General features: G+C 35.1%; 1 protein-coding gene across 1 annotated transcript; it reads left to right on the forward strand.

The window, feature by feature from the left end:
- The first annotated feature begins 654 nt into the window (after positions 1 to 654).
- Positions 655 to 5,857, forward strand: LOC134841660 (uncharacterized). The gene is made up of 3 exons (XM_063857695.1): positions 655 to 2,625; positions 2,849 to 3,046; positions 5,676 to 5,857. The coding sequence occupies exons 1-3, from the start codon at positions 2,271 to 2,273 to the stop codon at positions 5,855 to 5,857; spliced, it is 735 nt and encodes a 244-aa protein (XP_063713765.1). The 5' UTR covers positions 655 to 2,270.
- Positions 5,858 to 12,789: the final 6,932 nt, after the last annotated feature.

The following is a 12,789-nucleotide window of genomic DNA, read 5'->3' on the forward strand; positions in this document are numbered from 1 at the left end:
AGACTTATAGGTTTTAGCTTAACAATTAGTTTTTACACAAGCAAAGCTTGTGTTATAGTATGAACTATCTGTTTTTCCAACCTAAGTCGCAAATATTGTTGCGGTAAAATTTGTTCATTTTGAAAGTGTTCTCTTTGATCAATAACCGGCTATTAAGTACAGCAAATGATAAAGATATTAACACATACGACTATATTTTCGTATACCAATTGAAATGGTTCCGCTCTATAAATTGAGGCATGTTAGTTGGTAATTTTTTTTTTCAAAATGACTGGTACTGCTAATGCGTCATAATTGGCTTGCGGCACTTAGCAATTATGTAGGCTCATAATTGGCGTCCGTCACTTGAGAAATTTTGTAGGCTCAAAGCTTAACTCATTCAGTTTTCAAGTTATCCCAGTTGCGTTATCGGTCTTTTTTTGTGTATGCGAAGTGAGTGCAACTTCGCCTCTGTGTACAAATCTATCTATACGTTTTTTAACTGACGTTTCACTTGACACATGTTTACACTTTTTTGTACACTTCTACACTATGTCAAATAAACACTGAAACGAATGCGAAATAAGAAATAAAGTGTACAAGTGTACAAAAAGTGTAAACATGCGTCAAGTGAAACGCCAATTAAAAACGTATAGATAGATTTGTAAAACTTATTGTACCTAATTACAATTAATGAAATAGTGTACATCGATGCATGGGCCCAAATTAAATTTACTGTTGCAATAATTATGGTTGTTTTTTGGTAATTTTTTGGAAGTTTTTAGTTATTTTCACGTTCAACTATCCATTTGAAGCACGTAGGTGTAGCCATGTGCAGGCTCTTTTGATTCCTTCAGTCTACTCTGTGATTTTTCTGCTTTTGATGTTTTTTATCATTCTTCGTCTTTTCTTATCGAGTAATTTTTAGCTGCTCGATAAGCAAGGCTGTTGCAAAGGGGTACCAAGTTTTTTCCATCAAATACATTGTTCCCAGGATTACTAGAATTAGTGGCCATCTCAAGTCTGCACTTCCGTTAACTGAAAAATTAAATTTTGAACATATCTGCTTGTTAAATGCACGTTTTGTTTGAAATATATTTTTTATGACGGTTGTAATTTGCCGACTCCGATTTCAGTATATCAATTTTTTTAAGTTTTTTTCTTTATCTGGATTGAAAGGTTTCGGTTTTTATCATATCGGTTTAGAGGCCTCATGATATTTGTGTTTTATGTTGGTTGTAAATTGTTACTTGATTTGTTCTATTTCTTGTTACCTCATTTTTTGTTTTGTTCGATGTTTTGTATTGGCTTAGTCGACTCATATTTCCTCGTTTGATATTCAATCGAGTTTTCTTTGCGCTTCTGTTTGAGTAACTTATAATTCCGAGCTTCAAATTGTGTGATAGCTGAAAGGTTTTTTTGGCAAAATTTTTTTCGGCCCAGCTGGTGTCAGCTTAAGTTTTGTCGGCTTAGTTATCTTGGTTAATTTTGATGCTAATTATCTTTGTTTATTACTTTTGGTGGTTTGTTAATTTAGTTTCGAAACTATTTCTACATGGCAGTTGTCTGAATTTGCGTGTTTTTTAAAAATCTTGATGAACATATGCAACTCGAGACAAGTGGTTCTCTTTTTACACTATCGAGCTATGACGAGCTTTTTGATATCTGTCCTGTTCGAAATTTTTTTCTTCAATCCTTCACCTGACCAATATGCTCCAGCTGTGATGACCATGCGATCGCTGCAGTCTTTTAGTCCTACCTATTCTACTGCTAGTTATCGACTGGTTCCCTTAACAGCAACAGATCAAGGTACTTAACTGTAGCTATAACATCGGCACGCGGAACTCGATTTATTAAAATTTCACTTTTTCATAACGGTTAATATAACGGGCGCAATATAAACTAGTTTTTTTCTACTTGCTCATCAACCGGCGATCCTTGCTACAAGAAAACAAAAGTATTCGGTTTCAATTTAGAGAGCCTTTTAATGTTTTTGCTTCATTTTCTACATATCTTGGAAAAACATATTTGAAATCAGATTTAAATAACAGGCTTGACGTGGTAGTTAATGACCAGTTGAAGCTAATTAAATATTTCTGATGTGAAGAAAAGTGTCAACCAAATAAAGATTAGAAATGACTGTTATCATTTTCCCTCGTTTAATCCACTTGAACACTTTCTCTTAAACATATCAGAAGTTACTTCTTAAACATAAATTTATTCTCCATTTTATCAACGCATATACAACTCCTCGATTATAGCCTCTCGAAACTTGTCTACTTTTCACTCGCATGATGGACTACGAACTAGGAAACAATGCCAATTTCGAATCGTCTGGACTGGATCTCGATCAAGCATTTGGAACAACTCCAGAACCCGAAAGCAAAAAATTGACACTTGAAAGAACGTTTAAGGATCTGGACTCTTCTGTTTTAAACGCCAAAGACCCCGGTGATTGGCAGTTTGATATTTTAAGTCCTCTCGAGCAGGGAGTTCTAGAACTTGACCTTGAACACGAACAGGAAAGCGCCCAATCTGAGCTTATGGTGGTTCCCGAAGAACAACAAAACTTCAGAAAAACTGGAAATTGCAGTGAATGGCTGTTGGAATCCTTTTCGCGAATGGAAACATGGCATCCATTTTCAGGTAAACTTTTCGGCTCTTTCCTAATACATTTTTTTTTTCATTTCGTGTGATTGGATGAAAATGATAATCTAAAATTATATTCCGAATGTGCACTTTTTGTTCACCCATAATAATGTCTCGTTTTGAAAATTGAACCTGAGGGAAGTGCGAGAAAGATACGATCCATTTGTGTCGTAGATAGTTGCTATGAGCAACTTTCAATATCACGAGTAAGTTGTTTCAGGGATAACGTCATACGAACACAACTCAACTTTTCCTGACATCAATTCGGTCCTATGTAGTGAGAGCTATATTGCCAGTCATGCATCTGAACATCACAATTCACTTGACTGGGATACTTGGTCGACGTTTACAGATAAAGACTTCCAGTCTGTAAATAGTGGTGGCAATTCCGCAATCAGCGAAAGCACAGAAGGGGCAGGTAGGAGTAGTTTTTCTTTTAGAAATAACTCAATTCTTTAAAAATGGTTAAAACTTTTAAATAGCGCTGGCGTAAAATAAGCTGAAGAAACTTGCCGTTCAAATGGTTATTATAGACTTCCGATGAGCCACGCTTGTTGCATCCGCTGTCAGTAGCGGATTTAGGGGGTTTGGACTCCCAATTTCAGAGATTTGACCCCATTACCCTTAAACGGACATTTGGATCAAATTTACATCCATTTTTGTTCAACCCTGAAAAGTCTGGGCGTCACAATATACTATTTCTAAGGCCAGCGAATGCCAAAAGAAGCTAATGTTTGAGAAAACGACCGAAGCGTCTTTTTGGCCTGTTTTCAGAAAGAAAGAAAAAAAGAAATTTATTTCTCATTGTTAATGGTAAATATGCCTATAACGAGAATTTCAACATGAAGCACCAGAAACAGTGAGGGAACAGTTAACCAACCCAATTGGGTTACAGAGCACTGCCCGTTTTATCAAATGAAATACGAAATTGAGATCTTCAAAGAAAAGGAAAAATATATAAATCTGAAAACATAAAAGAAAATATTGGAAAAAAATACTAAAGTTTGAGTAAACATAAAGCAGCAGATTTATGACAATGGCTTGACAGGTTAATGACATAAGGTACAAGCTCTGCATCAATGTTTAAAATGATTGTTCAATCTTTGTCGGTATAAAACCAAATTAAATAAGAAAATAGTTCAAATTCATCAATCATAATTTCTGAAACGCGCTAGTCCTAGGCGCCACTATTCAGTTTCAAAAACAAAACTTGAACTTGTTCACTCTACAGTTACTGCTTCTACTAACTGTGTCCCATCATTTGAAGCTTCTCTATCATGAGAACTGATGGGGGGCTAAACGGTCAGTAAACACGTAACTGAGCCCATGCGGCAGTAACCAGCGAACAAGCTAAGTGTGGTTTTCAAAACGCCGAAGACGCATTGAAAAAGCATATACAATTATATTTGGAACAAACTTGAAACATGCAGCCACTCAACACATGTCATTCTCCGGCATTATCCTTGCATACAAAAAATGTCAACAAAAAACCAATTTGGTTAGCTCTTCATTGCTTAATATAAACAAATCACGAATTTCTTGGGCAATGCGTTGAATATCTGAATTGAAAACTTGATCAAAAATTTTTGGAATTAAAGAATTTCGTCTAAGTATATTTAAAAAAGCTCAGCACCAATGTAACTAATTGAAGCTCTTTGAACTTTGCCTTTGGAATTAGGAGTTTTTATTAGATTAAAAGTTGACCTTCTGGTCATATACGACGGTTTATCAAATACAAAAAGCTCATTTAAAAAAGTTTCAGAGTGTAGTCCTGCAATTGATTGCAAAACAAATTTGAGGGGTTGATACTTATGCATTTTGTGAACTGTTAAAAACTTTTCATCATTAAAAACTTGTCGAATGCTTTCATATTTTCTTTTGAAAATAATCAATCGATTTTGTTTATTTTGGATCAAAAAGGGGTAAAAGGTTTGTGTAGGATGTGCAACCATACACCAATATTCCATATTGCAAATGCAAATTGGGCTTGATATTAGAGCCATAATAATCTATCATTACAGTTTTAAGGAACATAATTACGCATTTTCGAAACAATGCCACATTGTTTTCTAAGCTTAGGTCGTATGAAATTATTGTGAATTAAATGACAATTAAGCATCTACATAAATACCAAGATATTTGCATGACCCTTCAATTTTCAAAGGTATGCGATTAATAAACAATTGCTGGTTGGAAGCACTATAAGGAGATACACTAACTTGTACCATTTTGTCCATATTTAGAGATAATTTATTCAAAATGAACCATTGATTTATAGCTTCTAAGTCTTGATTGAAGCTCTCAACCGAGCAGTTTTGTCCAGTGATGTTTGTGTCTTGAGCAAATAGAAAAACTTCGCTAAATTTGCAGACTTTTGGAACGTCGATATATATAAGAAACAAAAGAAGCCCCAAAATGGATCCCGTTGGGACACCACATTCCAGATTTTGCCGTTGATCGCGTTTCATCAATTTGGACACCTGTTTGCGGTGCTTCAAGTAAATTTTAAATCAAAATAAACTGTTTCCACTGACACCATAAATTTCTAACTTATGAAAAAAGTCTCGTGATCCAGTGTGTCAAAAGCTTTTTTTAAATCAAGAAAAACTGTTCTCTTGGGTGATTTAGTTTAATCTAAGCGACCTTTCTCTCTTACTTCGGCAATAGTACTGTGTTTTTTTCGGAAACCAAATTGTTTGATATAAATTAGTGAGTTTCTTTCAAACATTGCTTTGCTGATTAAACAATTTTAGCTACTTTTGCAAAAAAAAAGGTAGAAAAACTGATGTTGTTCAAACAAACAAAAATGACTGCTTTGTCAAAGCCCAATCTGCAATTATCGAAAAATTTAGAAGCTTTGTGTTATTTTCGCTCTGCAAGATAGATGGGTCGCTAGAGAATTAATCATAATCATTGTGTTCATCTCCCGCTATAAGCTATAGCGCTAAATCTAAAAAAAGTTAACTGTTCTGTTTTGCTCTTGACGTTTTCTATGCACGGTTTTGCTGATAATTAAATGGTCTGATTGAACGATGTCTTCATTTCAGGTCCAGATCCGAACGTTTTCATACTGATGCCCAACTTGCCGTTCTTCAATCCAGAACTCGTGCGCTTTGTCAGGGGTCCATTGCCACCTGGAATGCAATTAGTCACCAAAGAGTGGAAACTTCTCCCAGCCTCACTCAAATTTCTTCCTGATTCAAACTGCTGCAATAATAATGAATTTTAAAATTTCATACAAAATTTTGATTCATTGTTGCCCAAAAGTGAATTGTAATCCAAAGCTATAGTAACGGAAAACCTTACTCGTATGATAGAAAAAGTTGCTCCACCCCCCAAGAAAATTAAACCGTATTGTGATCAGAGCAATTCTCGGTAGCTAATAGTTGATTTAACTCCTCATTTATACCTAAATCCAGTTTTTATTTTTCTGATAACTACAAATTAAGACGAGGTTGCAAGTTTGTCGCGAATTATCTTATACTTTGATATTTGCTTATGGTATTTTTTAAGCAATTGCGAACACATTTATAGCTTATTTTCAACTCGTTCCTATTGCAGCAAAAATTTAAGTTTGATTTGACCCCGACAAAGGTGTATAATCAGTCTGCTCAATTTTTCAACAATGCAAATGTGAATTCAAATTTAAATGAAATTTGAAGCTAAGCGTGAAATTCGAAATGGTGTGACGTTCAGCATCATAAGTATATTTGTAGAACCATATTGATAGGGTAAACAATCAGGGGCGGATTTAGGGGGGACGCCTTCCCTTCATGGATTCGACCCCCTGCCGACCCGGGGGGTCCGCCCATTGTATTATTTTGAGATATCCATTTTTGGCTGACAGACCCTTAATTTTTAACGGCGCTTTCGGCGCCAATATATACTAGTTTTAAGAAAGGGGGAGCGCGCGCCGAAAAAAAGCGATTTTTTGGTCAAAGTTTTCCAAAAAATGCCCAAACCCGCCTTTTTTGGCCTGTTTTTTCAAAATTTTGCCTGCTGCGCAGAAAATTTGACCAATACAAGGTTTTTTAGTGCTTTGGGAGAGCTCGAAAAACCAATTTGGACGACTTAAAACAAAGTTCGACAAAATGTTTGAAGATTTGAGGTCTATGAAGCAGTCGATCTGTTTTGCGGGGGTTCCCGACGTAAGTAGTGAAGACAGTAAAAAAGTCAATTTTATTTTCTTTGAACTTGTGGTTATGACATTCTGAACTAGTTCCAAAGATCGTGGTTAGTCCTAGTACGCTTGCGATTGCAAGTATGTTGCAATTGGCTACTAGAATTTTCCCCAGTAAATAACCTGTAGTCTTCTCTGTTGTAAATACTGCTACAAGCAAATTTTAGCATGTTAATGTTGTACATATTCGTCCTATTTTCCCTTATGAAGAGCAAGAAGAAGCAACCGATTACAAGAGTTTTCCCCGTAAACAATCTTGTTCGTGCACGTGAAAATGCTACTCGTGTTTCAACTTCGAATTCAATCAATCGTCAAGTGTGTCTGGTGTAGAGTAAACACACTTGCTTGAGACGACAAAGGCTTGAGGTTCGAATCCGGCCAGGACCTGTTTTTTTTGCAACCTAGATTTTTCGTTTTCGGACTATGGTCCGTCTGTTTATTTTGGTCGTTTGATTTATTGTAGCTCGACTCTTTTTGTTGTTTCATTTTTCTTCTAAATTTCTGGATGCTTTTTGTAAAGCCTCATTGTTCGAGGTAGTTGAGTTGCAAGATTTTGATTCCAACAGTTTTTAAATTTGATTCCAATTGAAAGTTCTGCAATTTGTGATTTTTTTTCCGAATAAGTGGTTTAGGCTTTTGTTATTTCAGCTAAGTCAAATTAAATTGCTTAGTTTCGAGGGTAAATATTATTGTTATGTTTTCATGTGGTTCTTTCAAACTGTAGAGCTCGTTTGTTTCATGACAGCAGCAGTTTTGATTTCGGCTCAAATTCTTCTCTGATTCATTCTGTTCTCCTTTCACATCCTATCTTTATGATCGAACCTTAACATCTTCCAGGTTCCTCCCCACTTGACCTAGGGTAATGCTGTTGCCTTTGCAGCACCCTATGGTCTCGATTACGATCAAATTTTGACTGCTCAAATATTTTAGGCTTTCTTTCCTTGTAAGTTTTTTTCCGTTGCCAATTTACTATGAATTTCTATCAAAAGTATTGAGAAATTTTGGAAGACCTAGTTTTTGCCATAAATTTTTGAATTTTTCTAATGTTTGTGCTGCATCGAATCGCCAATAGTTGAAGCTACGATTCGTATGTGCAAAGTTGACAGCTCGGAGACCTTCCACTAGGCTGAAAATTTTCGGTTTATAAAGTAGTGGCATTATTTTGCGCCGTTGGATGAGCGTTATGTAAGTTTTTGAGATTAACAAATTTTGTTTTTTAAAATTTCAAAGTTCAGTTTAAAGTTGAAGTTCTTGAAGGCCGCCCCTCCCCAAAAACCACCAGAATTCTGTTTTAAAAGTCGATGAACGCAGTTCAGACTCTTATATAGGTCGTGGTGATTTTTTCAGGAAAAGACGTAAACTTTGTTCAGTATCAAATTTACTTTTTCGCTGTTTGACTTTTGATTTTTTTTTCAAGTTCATTTCATTTCCTTTGTTAGGAGCCAAAATTTGATCCAATTTTCTAAAAGTTTGTTAATTTTAGAAAAAAAATTGTAGTATGAAATCAAATGCTTCAAAATTCTTTACTTTTTCTTCGGATTTTGAAAGTTGAGATTGTTTTGGGCAGTGTTTTTTTTTGTTTACTTTGTTGGCTATGTTTTTTAAATGGAATCGTTTTTTTAAATAGAAACGTTTTTTTTGCGCAAATTGGGACCAGCTCTGATAAACATAATGGTAAAACTGAGCCGAAAATTTTCTTGAACTACGCATAGAACTTGGCATAGAATTTTTGATATTCAATCCAGGCGACCTTTTGTTGCTTGTAAAAAACAGTTTTTTGATTTGAGGTCTATGAAGCAGTCGATCTGTTTTGCGGGGGTTCCCGACGTAAGTAGTGAAGACAGTAAAAAAGTCAATTTTATTGTCTTTGAACTTGTGGTTATGACATTCTGAACTAGTTCCAAAGATCGTGGTTAGTCCTAGTACGCTTGCGATTGCAAGTATGTTGCAATTGGCTACTAGAATTTTCCCCAGTAAATAACCTGTAGTCTTCTCTGTTGTAAATACTGCTACAAGCAAATTTTAGCATGTTAATGTTTTACATATTCGTCCTATTTTCCCTTATGAAGAGCAAGAAGAAGCAACCGATTACAAGAGTTTTCCCCGTAAACAATCTTGTTCGTGCACGTGAAAATGCTACTCGTGTTTCAACTTCGAATTCAATCAATCGTCAAGTGTGTCTGGTGTAGAGTAAACACACTTGCTTGAGACGACAAAGGCTTGAGGTTCGAATCCGGCCAGGACCTGTTTTTTTTGCAACCTAGATTTTTCGTTTTCGGACTATGGTCCGTCTGTTTATTTTGGTCGTTTGATTTATTGTAGCTCGACTCTTTTTGTTGTTTCATTTTTCTTCTAAATTTCTGGATGCTTTTTGTAAAGCCTCATTGTTCGAGGTAGTTGAGTTGCAAGATTTTGATTCCAACAGTTTTTAAATTTGATTCCAATTGAAAGTTCTGCAATTTATGATTTTTTTCCGAATAAGTGGTTTAGGCTTTTGTTATTTCAGCTAAGTCAATTTAAATTGCTTAGTTTCGAGGGTAAATATTATTGTTATGTTTTCATGTGGTTCTTTGAAACTTTATAGCTCACTTATTTCATGACAACAGCAGTTTCGTTTTCGGCTCGAATTCTTTTCTTCATACTACTCTCTTTTCACATCAAATCTTTATGATCGAAACTTGACTTCTTCCAGGTTCCTCCCCGCTTTACCTAGTATAACGCAGTTGCCTTTGCAGCACCCTAAGGTCTCGATTACGATCAAGCTTTGACTGCTCAAAAATTGTAGACTTTGTTTCCTCGTATGTTTTTTCCGTTGCCAATTTAATATTCAAGTTTCTGACATTTTCGTTTTTAATGAATTTTTATCTAAAATATCGAGAAATTTTAAATTTTGGTAGACCTAGTTTTTGCCATAATTTTTCGAAGTTTTCTAATGTTTGTGTTGCATCGAATCGCAAGTAGTTGAAACTACGATTCGTCTATGTGTAAAATTTACAGTTCGTAGAGTTTCCACTCGGCTGAAATTTAGTTCCGTTTGAAGTTGGAAGTTCTTGAAAGCGGCCCCTCCCCAAAAACCACACGAACTTTTTTAAGAGTGGATGCACGTAGCTCAGACTCTTATATAGGTCGTGATGATTTTTTTCAAGAAAAACCGTAAAATTTGTTCAGTATCAAATTTACTTTTTCGCTGTTGGACTTTTGATTTCTTTTAAGTTCATTTCCTTTGTTAGGAAGAAAAATTTGATCCAATTTTGAACAGTTTTGTTGATTTTTTTTCCAAAATTTCAATCGTTAATTGTTGTATCAATTGAAATAGCTCTAAACTCATTTTTTTTTCTTAGAAATTTGAAAATTGAGATTGTTTTGGTCAGTATTTTTTTTTCTGTTTACTCTGTCTGTTGGCTGTTTTTTTTTTTAATGAAAACGTTTTTCTTGCGCAAAGTTGGACCAGCTCTGATAAATATAATGGTAAAATTGAACCAAAAGTGTTTTTGAACTACGCGCAGAACTTGGCATAGAATTTTAGTTATTTAATCTAGGCGACTTTTTGATGCTAAAAAAAACAGTTTTTGATTTGAGGTATATGAAGAAGTCGATTGGTTTTGCGGGGGTTCCCGTCGTTTAAGTAGTGCAGAAGCTGTAAAAGTCAGTTGTCTTGTCTTTAAACTTGTGGTTATGACTTCCTGGACTAGTTCCAAAGTTACTTGTTAGTCTTGTTACGTTTGCGATAGAGAAGCGTTATCAAACTAGAATATAGACTTTTTCGGGTTAACAACTTGTTTAACAGACTTTTTTGTGTCTTGGTTTATAAATATTTCAAATTTTGTAGTGTCTTCTGTACAATTAGCCGGAGGGTAACGAATAAACAGGGGACAGCAAAGGTCGTGGGTTCGAATCTGACCAGGAACTGTTTTTTTTTTCAAACTGGAAATCCAGCTTTCCAAAAAAGTGTCGGCCTATAGTTCGTCTGCTTATGTTTTGTCGGCTTAGTTGCCACATCGCATAAATGTTTTTAACGCAATTTTCAATGTAGTTGCTTCAGTGTTTTGAGTTACTCCTGCAATTTTTAATTTTACTGGCCGTTTCTTCGTACGTTTTGATTTTTTTCCCGCTTTTTCGCTCAAAAACTCTGTTCGGCTTAAACTGGTTCGTCTTATGTTTAATCGGCGTAGTGGCCTAATTTGGGTTTTTTTTTTCAAAGGAAGCATAAGTTTTATGTTTCATCCCGGATCGCACGAAATGCTTGAATTCTTGGATTAGTTCAAAGTTTTTCATATTCGTTCTATTTTCCCTTATGAAGAGCAAGAAGAAGCAACCGATTACAAGAGTTTTCCCCGTAAACAATCTTGTTCGTGCACGTGAAAATGCTACTCGTGTTTCAACTTCGAATTCAATCAATCGTCAAGTGTGTCTGGTGTAGAGTAAACACACTTGCTTGAGACGACAAAGGCTTGAGGTTCGAATCCGGCCAGGACCTGTTTTTTTTGCAACCTAGATTTTTCGTTTTCGGACTATGGTCCGTCTGTTTATTTTGGTCGTTTGATTTTTTGTAGCTCGACTCTTTTTGTTGTTTCATTTTTCTTCTAAATTTCTGGATGCTTTTTGTAAAGCCTCATTGTTCGAGGTAGTTGAGTTGCAAGATTTTGATTCCAACAGTTTTTAAATTTGATTCCAATTGAAAGTTCTGCAATTTGTGATTTTTTTCCGAATAAGTGGTTTAGGCTTTTGTTATTTCAGCTAAGTCAAATTAAATTGCTTAGTTTCGAGGGTAAATATTATTGTTATGTTTTCATGTGGTTCTTTGAAACTTTATAGCTCACTTATTTCATGACAACAGCAGTTTCGTTTTCGGCTCGAATTCTTTTCTTCATACTACTCTCTTTTCACATCAAATCTTTATGATCGAAACTTGACTTCTTCCAGGTTCCTCCCCGCTTTACCTAGTATAACGCCGTTGCCTTTGCAGCACCCTAAGGTCTCAATTACGATCAAGCTTTGACTGCTCAAAAATTGTAGACTTTGTTTCCTCGTATGTTTTTTCCGTTGCCAATTTAATATTCAAGTTTCTGACATTTTCGTTTTTAATGAATTTTTATCTAAAATATAGAGAAATTTTAAATTTTGGTAGACCTAGTTTTTGCCATAATTTTTCGAAGTTTTCTTATGTTTGTGTTGCATCGAATCGCAAGTAGTTGAAACTACGATTCGTCTATGTGTAAAATTTACAGTTCGTAGAGTTTCCACTCGGCTGAAATTTAGTTCCGTTTGAAGTTGGAAGTTCTTGAAAGCGGCCCCTCCCCAAAAACCACACGAACTTTTTTAAGAGTGGATGCACGTAGCTCAGACTCTTATATAGGTCGTGATGATTTTTTTCAAGAAAAACCGTAAAATTTGTTCAGTATCAAATTTACTTTTTCGCTGTTGGACTTTTGATTTCTTTTAAGTTCATTTCCTTTGTTAGGAAGAAAAATTTGATCCAATTTTGAACAGTTTTGTTGATTTTTTTTCCAAAATTTCAATCGTTAATTGTTGTATCAATTGAAATAGCTCTAAACTCATTTTTTTTTCTTAGAAATTTGAAAATTGAGATTGTTTTGGTCAGTATTTTTTTTTCTGTTTACTCTGTCTGTTGGCTGTTTTTTTTTTAATGAAAACGTTTTTCTTGCGCAAAGTTGGACCAGCTCTGATAAATATAATGGTAAAATTGAACCAAAAGTGTTTTTGAACTACGCGCAGAACTTGGCATAGAATTTTAGTTATTTAATCTAGGCGACTTTTTGATGCTAAAAAAAAACAGTTTTTGATTTGAGGTATATGAAGAAGTCGATTGGTTTTGCGCGGGTTCCCGTCGTTTAAGTAGTGCAGAAGGTGTAAAAGTCAGTTGTCTTGTCTTTAAACTTGTGGTTATGACTTCCTGGACTAGTTCCAAAGTTACTTGTTAGTCTTGTTACGTTTGCGATAGAGAAGCGTTATCAAACTAG

The sequence above is a fragment of the Symsagittifera roscoffensis genome, chromosome 3, assembly GCF_963678635.1.
Source record: "Symsagittifera roscoffensis chromosome 3, txSymRosc1.1, whole genome shotgun sequence".
Lineage (NCBI taxonomy): Eukaryota > Metazoa > Xenacoelomorpha > Acoela > Convolutidae > Symsagittifera > Symsagittifera roscoffensis.